The sequence below is a fragment of the Struthio camelus genome, chromosome 21, assembly GCF_040807025.1.
Source record: "Struthio camelus isolate bStrCam1 chromosome 21, bStrCam1.hap1, whole genome shotgun sequence".
In the NCBI taxonomy this organism is placed as follows: domain Eukaryota; kingdom Metazoa; phylum Chordata; class Aves; order Struthioniformes; family Struthionidae; genus Struthio; species Struthio camelus.
This window is the reverse complement of record NC_090962.1, coordinates 1,969,561-1,978,251: the sequence shown is the minus strand read 5'-3', so window position 1 is coordinate 1,978,251 and position 8,691 is coordinate 1,969,561. Positions and strand designations below refer to the sequence as shown.

At 56.8% G+C, this 8,691-nt stretch overlaps 1 protein-coding gene and 1 long non-coding RNA gene across 7 annotated transcripts in view; one reads left to right on the top strand and one right to left on the bottom strand.

Annotated features, from left to right (window-relative positions):
- Positions 1-1,994: 1,994 nt before the first annotated feature.
- LOC104141957 (uncharacterized) lies at positions 1,995-7,979 on the bottom strand. Of its 3 annotated transcripts, none has more exons than XR_011135767.1 (7): positions 7,857-7,979; positions 7,570-7,695; positions 6,777-6,913; positions 5,042-5,196; positions 4,523-4,705; positions 3,384-3,528; positions 1,995-2,349 (listed from the first exon to the last, which is right to left on the bottom strand). It is a non-coding gene; the product is annotated as an uncharacterized lncRNA (long non-coding RNA). The 3 variants fall into 3 exon arrangements; XR_011135765.1 differs by having other exon boundaries at positions 7,779-7,867; XR_011135766.1 differs by lacking the exon at positions 7,857-7,979 and having other exon boundaries at positions 6,633-6,913.
- PRDM16 (PR/SET domain 16) overlaps positions 7,864-8,691 on the top strand; it is a 346,662-nt gene continuing 345,834 nt past the window's right edge. For all 4 annotated transcript variants that reach the window (XM_068915931.1, XM_068915929.1, XM_068915932.1 and 1 more), the window contains exon 1: positions 7,864-7,969. In XM_068915931.1, the coding sequence (XP_068772032.1) occupies positions 7,933-7,969 (37 nt within the window). In that variant the 5' untranslated portion in view covers positions 7,864-7,932. The remainder of the gene's footprint in view (positions 7,970-8,691) is intronic.

The window sequence follows — 8,691 nt, the reverse complement described above, 5'->3', positions numbered from 1 at the left end:
CTCTGTGTTTGAAGGAAAGGGAGCTTTTGGGAAAGCATTTGATTTTTACTTCTCCTGTTTGCTAGCAAAAAAAATCGTGTTCTTAATTATGGCTTGGGGAGGGCTATGCTTGGAAAGTTCTTCCAGAAAAGTAATTCTAAACAGTGAAGGGGGGGGGGAGAAGGTCTACGATGTTTTATTTTAATAATCCTTTGCAGGCATGTGAGCCGTGCTTTGTAAAAATTAATGAATAAAAAAAAATCAGGAAGAAAGGCACGAACAATACAGCCTTTAAAAACAAAATCTGCGAACTTCTGAGAATATGCACTCTTACTGAATACACCGGATTTCTCTCCCTGGCAAAAGGGGAGGTTTTGTTCGTTCGGACAGTCCTTGAATACTGTTCTAAAACTTCTTTCAAGGGGGAACTGAAGAGAGAAATGTTAAGTTCTAAGAGGAGACAATACGTTAGCATCTTTGAACGGTCCCTTGCATGCAAATAAGGCTTTCGGCGGTTTAGAGGAAGCTTAATTGGAAGGTGGAGACGCGTGAAGATAAGGCTATATGGGGACCGAATCTGCAAGAATCCGTTCCCTCCCAGATCGGGATCCGGGCGGGAAAGGAGCTGGCGCCCGCTGCGCCAGGCGCTGCCGGGGGGGCCCAGCGCGGAGCCGGGCCGGGGCCGGGGCCCGGCGGCCGTCGCGGGCGGGCTGCCCCGCAGGGGCCGGGTCGGGGCCCCGCCTCTCCGAGCGGGCGCTGCCCCGGGCCGCGCACCCCTGCCTTCCCCGGCGCTCCCGTGTCAGCCCCCGAAGGGCTCTTGTAAATAAATCCGTCGGTTTAAAGTTTCTATAATTTTCACCTAATGAATTTTTTTCGTTAATGCTTTCCCCGCCCCCAGGGGCATTGTCAGGCCGGGCCCAGCCAGCCCTGGATGGCTTTTTCATAGCTCTTGGCTGTGCACAGACCCTTCTCGGGATTAGTGGTCGGACTCCTCATTTCCTACAGCCATAAAAGGTCTTGAACTCAATTAATAGCTAATAATTATACAGCTAACTCCGCTGCAGCCGTCGTTAGCAGGGGAGGTGCGGGCAAAGCAGTGGTCCGCCGCATCTGCAGCAATGGCAGTTGCAGTGGCCTCGTGTGAAGCCGGGGGAGCCACGGGGCCGCCTCGCCCGCTGCCCCGCGCAGCTGGCGCCGGCGCGGGTCTTGCGCGCAGCGGAGGCGGCCGAGCGCCGGCGGCGGCTGGGAGGGCCCGGGCCGCCGCCTGCTCCGCCGGGTGGGACAAAGCGAGGGGAGGAGAGGCAGCTCCGGACCCCGCTGCGGTCTCGCCGGTAGCTCCGGCGAGGCTGGCCAGCTCGGAAGGCGCTGGTCTTTGACAGGACAGCACAGGAAATCTGTACGGGTTTCGCCTCACCTCTCCCCCCCGTAAAACGTAAAGAAACTCCCCTTGCGTTGCAAGCCCCGAAGCTGGTGCCCGGATTGCTGGCTGCGAGTTGTGCGCGTTTGGCTTCAGACTAGTTTGAGCAGAGCAGAGCGGTTGCTGCCCTTAAGGAAAGGAATTTCTGCACCGATCCCGCTTTGCTGATTTGCCTCTCCTCTTCAAAGAGGCATCTCGCAAGGGTTAACACGCCAAATCAGCGCATTTCGCCGAGTGTTACAGCTCACTTATACCTTTAAGTAGGGGGGAGCTCGGGCAATTTAAAGAAGAAAGCTGAGAGAGACCGTTTTAGCATCTTCAGAATGGCGCGTTTCGGTTGAACAATGTGTCTGATCGAGAATCACTTGTCCAGCACCTGCTTCCTAGTGACACTGCTTCTGCCTCCCGCAGGAGAGGACAACCCCCAAAACTCCAGGGGAACGAGAGCCCTCTGCCCTGAGAGACCGGGGGCTCAGGCTCCTTCCGCTACGAAACGGGTTTCTAAATTAGAGCGCCCATCATTTCCATCTTGCTTTCATTTGGCAAGCATTCTCTGGGCAAAAATATTTTGATCCAGAGTCTAAAAAAATTGCTAAACTCTTTAATTTCTCTTTATTCCAAGAGGTCGTCATGGTTAAAATTGCTGTGTTTGCATCCTTCCAAAATTATTTTGGGTTATAGCCTGGCATTTTAAAGAGAACAGTGCACGATCTTTTACAATTATAATTAAAATACCGTTCAAGATATATGCTTAAATGTGAATGTTTTCCTTTTACGACCTCTCCTTTTAGGACATGCATTTTTACCTTACCCTGGACCAGCAAAGCGTAGCCTTGCACAGTGGAGTGTAACGAATTTGAAGGAATTCTTATAGTTGAACATGTTTTTTTGAAAAATCTTAAATGGCAATTTACACGGTATATTTTCACGGCCAGAGGAACCAGTGCTTTCATCTGGAAATAAGAAAAAAAAATCCGATAAACATTTTGATGCAAAGACTTGATTTCGGTGCAGATTAAGCATCAGGAAAGTGAGCTGCAGGACAGTAACATGCACGGACAGGTTTTGCAATGATATTAGCCTCATTTCTTCTTCCCCCTTCCCTTATTTCACTAGTGAGTGAATCAGTAAGGATGACTTCAGAAATGCCTGCGTTTTGTACAGTACACCTTTTTTGTACTGTACGCCTTTCCTCTATATCTTTTTCCAAAAAAAGCGATGTTCCTTCAGGAGCTGCTTTTAAAGGCGTTCGGGTAAAAAAAAAAATTTTTTTTAAAGCGAAGAGCCTGCAACTGAAACTAGGTTTCCCCAGGAAAGGAGCTACCAGAGTGTATTGGGTAGACCATATGCCTCCTTAGGTCTAGCCGGAATCAGTGTTTACCTGAGCATAGAGAGCGTTTGCGGGTGGCGCCACAGGAGGCACAACGGGTCCGCTCCCGCGGGCGAGCGGCGGCCGGGCCGGGCTCGGGGCGAGCCGGCGCGGCGCTGCCGGGCCTCGAGGGCTCGCAGCCGCGGCCAGCCCGCAGCCGGGCTCTGGTTTTCCCTCCCGCCTCGCCTCGCCTCTCCGCGGCCGCTCGGTCGCTCGAGGAGGCAGCAAAGCTGCTGCTGGGAAAGCAAACAAACTTTCTCCCCGCCGACCGGCGGGCAAGGGGGGCGCGGGCTGCTCCGGGCGGGGGGCGCCCGCCGCGGCCCCGCTGCCGCGGCTGCTGCTGACCCCGGAGCCACCCGAGCGGCGGCGGCCGGGCTTCCAGGCTGTCCTTAACTGCCCCCTTGCGCCTGCATCACGCAGGGACCCGGGGCTTTAAACCACGGCCGAAAGGTGTTGAAATTCCTTGGCACCGGCGCGGATGAAAGGCAAGCTGTTCTTTGCTTGCGTGGATTTAAGGCAGATCCCGATTACAATGCGGTGGTTGTGTGTGTGCTTCCTCCGCTTATTAATGGCAGATTAGAAAGGAAAAATCTCTAGGGAAGCGTGTGACATTCTTACCGCCTAATCTGTCCGGGGCTCTCTGACCCTAACGGGAGCAGTCCCTTCGTATGCCGCGGGGGGCTTGCGTAGTTTAAAATATTAATTCTTGGTCTAATCTTCCTGCCACGCTGAGCAGAAACAACAAGTATTCTATGCGAAAATCCTTGGGAAGAGAAACGGGTTACTCTGCATGTGCGGCAGCTCCCGCACAAGCCGAACTATCTCAACCATTTTAATCTTCTTTACTGCTTAAAAGTACTTGTGCACAACAGCTTGCAAAATGCCCCCCCTCCCCCGGCGGCGGGTTGCCGAAGCGGTGGAAAGCCCGAGCGCCCAGTCCTCGCACCCAGGCCGCCCGCCCGCGACTCGAGGGAGACCGAGCGGCTTTACAGCTGTTTTTAAACAAAATCAGTCAGGCAGGCTTGCACGCAAAGTTTCACCTGGAGCGTGTTTTTAAAGCCGGCTTCATAAAATACCTGGGAACACAGGGCTTTGTAGTGAAAATGCCAGGCAACCCACCCGTAAATTACACCCACTCCAGCGCCCCCCTTCCGCGAGTTGCAGTGAATCCCCGTTGAAATGCATGTGGCGTGCTACGGAGTTTGTGTGTGTTGAAATGTATATTAGCTGAGCGAGGAAGCAGAGATGAAGGTGCAAACAGGGGCAAGGGAGGATTATATAAACTCTTAAAAGTGCGTTTCACTAGCGTCGGCTTGTCTGTGCCCCCAGACAGAGCTGCCACCAGCTTGCACCCCAGCCCGGCCGGGCGGTGGCCCTTGCTCGGCGAGCCGCGCTGCAAAGTGGCGAGGCTGCTCGTTTCCGCGGAGGAGAAAACGATCAAGGCTCCGCGTAAAAGCAGCCACCTCCAGGGGAGTCATTTTCCCCCCCGGCCAGCTGCAGGGGCGCCCCGGGCGCGCCTTAGTGAGGGCTCCGCGCACACTCGCGCTAAGCTGCGGGGTGTGCGCGGGGGCCGCGGCCCCTTGCCCTTCCTGGGCGCCGGCCGCAGGGGCCACCCGCTCCCTGCGCCGCGCCAGCTCCCTGGCGGCCACCTGGGGTGACTCCAGGGAGCTGAGAAACTTCCTGGCCCGTCTCCCCTCTCTCTCTCCCTCCCTCCCCCCGCTAATTAATGCGCCGCTCTCCGTGCAAGCAGTACGTACTCAAGCAGGTGCAAAGCGTGAACCTCGGTAGCAGCCGCGGGATGCTGGCCGGCCGCGGGCGGGCTGTGCCCGGCGGCGGGGAGGGCTGCCGGCTTCTTCGTGGCTCCGGGCTGCGCACCTTGCTCCGGGGCTCGCTGTGCGCCGGCCTTTAGGAGTCACGGACCTTCCCCGAGGGATTCGAGCCTGAAATGCAGCAGAATACCCTTCGCAGTTATATATAGATCTTCGTACCGCAGGGAGAGGGGAGCGGGTACCGAGCGTGCGGGGCGGGCGGCCGCCCGCCCTCCGAGAGGGTTCGCTGTCACCGACAGCCTCCCCGGCTCTCCTACGAGCCGAGCCGGCTCTAGAGCGTTTTTAGCGTAAAATGAGGTGGTGAAGCGGGGCCCTCTCCCGAGGGCTCGGGGGCCCCTGCTGAAATGCAGCCGCTTGCCCGTGCCCGGGGCTGGAAGGGGCATTGTTCGCGTCGGGATGGCAACGGGTGTCCCCTCCCGCACGGGCTGCAGCCCGCCGCGAACGCACCTCGGCATCTCGACTTCCACATTCGTTCCCGGCTCTTTCCAAAGCCGCCCCGCAGCCCGATGAGAGCCCAGCGCAAGCCCGAGGCGCTGCCGCCGCGGACGAAACTCCGCCGGAGCCCGGCGAGCGCTTCGCGTTGGCCTGCGAGTGACGCGGCTCTAGCGAGGGAGAAATGTAAGAAATGAAAACTGATTTCCGAGGCAAGATGAGGGCAGCCCCGACCCTCGGCTCGGCCGGGCTTTCGTCGGGTCGCACGCCGCCTTTTCGATCGCTTCTCTTTGGCTTCTTCTGCAGAAGCATCAGCTAAGCCGCAGAGGACCCCCCACCCCCTCCGACAACCTTTTGCATCTCCTAAAATATCTGCGAGCGGGTCCTGGTAAAGAGAGCAGTTCCTGGGCAGCCCGCGACCGTGCCGTTAGTACATGCTTATTTATCGTAGGGACTATTTATTATAGGGAATCTAAATAGCGGGGATGCAGAAGGTTTTGGCAGCAATACAAAAGCCAGGCTTGTGCCGGGGGAGGATGGCGGGAGAGCGCCGTCCGCAGCCCTAGGGAGCCGTGCCTGCAGCTGTACCCCGGTACAAACCGCCCTCCGGGACACGCACGCCGCGACCGGCCGCTTGGAGCGAGCGAACGGGCCGGGCCGTCCGCGCCCCCGTCCCTCTGCCCGGCGAGGAGCCGCGGCGGCGCCGCACCTGAGCGCGGCCGGCCGCGGGCTCCCGGCGCCGCGGCCCTTGCCGCTCACCGGCCGCCCTGCTCTGGCGGCTGCCAGCGGCGCTAGCGCGTCCGCTCTCGGCTAGTCGCCCTGGCAGTGGCTTTTCTTTGGGCCGGGGGAGAGAGTACGTCTGCGGCGAAACCAGCGCCTTTGCGAAAGTGACCGCTGGAATAATAGGGAAAAATAACCAGGGACAGCGGTTTAAAACTGCGGTCTGTCTGTCCCATTAGCAGCTCGTCGGGGGGATGCGGGAGACAGCTAGCGTCCAGGATCGCTGGGAGAAATATTTCAATGAATTGGAAACATTAGGGCTCCTGTTTCAACAGTGAAGCTCGGAAGAGCTTGTTTTTCCAACCTTGGAGTCCCTGCCATGAAGTGAAACAGCTACCTGTACACTACGGCGTTCTCGAGGAAGGAATTCACAGGCACCATTTCAACATTTTAGGCGACACGTGGCTACAAGTTCCCTTCAAGCGTATTTATTTTATTTGGACTCTTGCTCTACCACCCTTCCCTTTAACGCAGACTCCTAAGTAGCATCTGAAAGGGCCCTACTCCCATTTTCAATTAAAGAGTTTATTGAGGAGGGGAAAACCGGTAATTAGCGAGAATATTCCCCCCTCCCCAGTTCCACCTGCAGGGCAAAAGTTCAGCTGGCAGAATGGCTTCCAGCAGAGACCTGACGCACCCACAGAAGTTTTGCTTTATTTTTGCAGTGCCCCTCAGTGAGGAGGCTCCTGACTTTTCTGCTAGCCGAGTCCCGGTATGGGTTAGCACCTCGATCGCAAATCGGAGAGCGTTCCTAACCCGATTATTTTACTGAATGTTTATGAAGGCGCGCTCTCGCTCTCTCCATATTAATCTCATTAAATCCTACCTTTCAACCTTCTTCCATGACCATCTGACCTGGCCACTTGAATTAAAATAGTGCTTTCTCCGCAGTCAAAGACAGCACATCAATCATTGGGCTATTTACACTTCGCTCCTTTCTTCAAAGAGGGTCTGCCTGGTCTCCCTCTACCTTCGTTTCCGGGGCTGACGGGCAGCTCCTCTGCGTCTCGCCGCGACCGCTTTATTCCCCCTTCCCTCGGGTGCCTGCGTGTCCCGGCTCGCCCGGCGCCCTTCGCGGCGGGAGCTCTTCCCGAGCGCACCTTCCACCTGAAAGGCACAAGAAAGGGGCGCCGCGCCGCGCCGCGCCGCTCCGCCGGGCTGCGCGGGCCGGGCCGGGCCGCTGCTCCGCGGCGAGGGGCCCGAGGAGCGGGCGCTGCCGGCAGCGCAGCATCGCAGCCCTCCGGGAAGCAGCGGCGAGGAATTTGGAAAAGCGTGGGAGCAGGGCTGCGCTGCCCCCGCGGAGAGGCGGGGGGCTGGCGGCCGGGCCGGGGCTGCGCGGGCGCGGGGCGCGCCGCCGGCCCCCCGGGGAAAGGGAACCCGGCCGCGGGTGAGCGTTTGCAATCGAAACGTTCGCAAAGGCAGACAAATACATCGGGGTGGAAACAGTAAAGCCTTTCTAGCGCCGGTGCTGAACAGAAAGATTCTAGCGCAAAAGCGAGAAATGACAGCAGGACACAAAGCGCAAGTGCTTTTTAAAAGCTATGTAACCGTTTGAGCCAAAGGGGACGAGCAAAGAAAAAGGGTTAAAAAAAAGTAAGAAAAAGAGGAAAAACCTTGACGGAAGAGTTGCGTAAATAAATTTCAAATAAAAAATAAGAACACGTTTAAAATACGTGCAGTTACAAATTGACACCCGTTAACAAACTCCCTCCACGGCATTGTTATTTAGTAGTAGTAGCAATAATAATAATAATAATAATCACCTCTTTATAGGATGGCACCTTGATCCTTAAATATTGTCCAGTGTGTAAGGTCAGTGTGCAGAGGGTTAGGAGCAGAAAGGGCTGATTTTTCTTAAAGGGACAGATCAAGGGAAGGCTATGATGGTGCTGGGAGAGAGGAGGGGGGAGAGATAAGTGGTCTGAAGAAGAGGATAGGACAAAAAAAAAAAAACCCCGATGATGATGAATACATTGGAAAGTTTTTTTGGCCCTGGTGAGGGTGTCAGATTGAATGCTCTGTGCGCATGTGCGAAGGTGTCCAAACTGACAATGCTTGGGAGATGAAGATAGTGTGTAGCTGCTTCTGGGCTCAAGGAGGAGGAGAGGAATCCGCAAGCCGACACGATGAGATCCAAGGCGAGGGCGAGAAAACTGCCCAAAAGTAGGTCCTTTCTCTCCCTTCTTCCGCGAACCACCTCCCCGGCGGCTCGGGCAGGACGGCGCGGAGCCGGGCCGGGGGCTGCGCGGGGCTGGGGCTCCTCTCCGTCCCCGCGCCCGTCCCCGCGGCGGCGGCGAGCCGCGCTGCCCGCCCCGTGGGCGCGGGGACCGGGCGCCCCGCGCCGCGCTGCCCCGCGCCGCTCCGCGCCGCCGGCGCCGCGCCCCGGGCGCGCTATAGCGGGGCGCCGCGGGCGCACGGCGAACCGCGCGGGGCCGGCGGCCGGGGGAGAAAAGCGAAAGTTAGCTCAAAGTTGACGAAAGGGGATAGCAACTTTTTTTTTTTTATTGAGTCGTTCCAAGTCTTGTGAAATAATATTCCTGGCTTTTGAAATAGTGGGCGCTAGAGGTCTGCGTTTGGCATCTGCCTGCACGATCCGAAGAGACTTAACGCTGGAGGGAGAGAGGGGGAGAGGGAGACAGACGGAGACAAACGGGAAAAAAGAAAAAAGCAACCCTTCTAGTCTCAGGAATAATTATCAAGGAGAGGGAAGGAAGAGAATTTGTAGCAAAATGGATCCGTTCTCAGGGAGAGCTTTTGGATTCCCAGGTCCAGAGGGAAGATCCTGAACGCAGCTCGGGTGTCCCAGTTGGGGGTTAAGAAGGTCTGGGGGAGGGGAGTGTGGGGGAGTGTCTTTAATTTTTAATTTTCTAAAATTTACTTGGGAG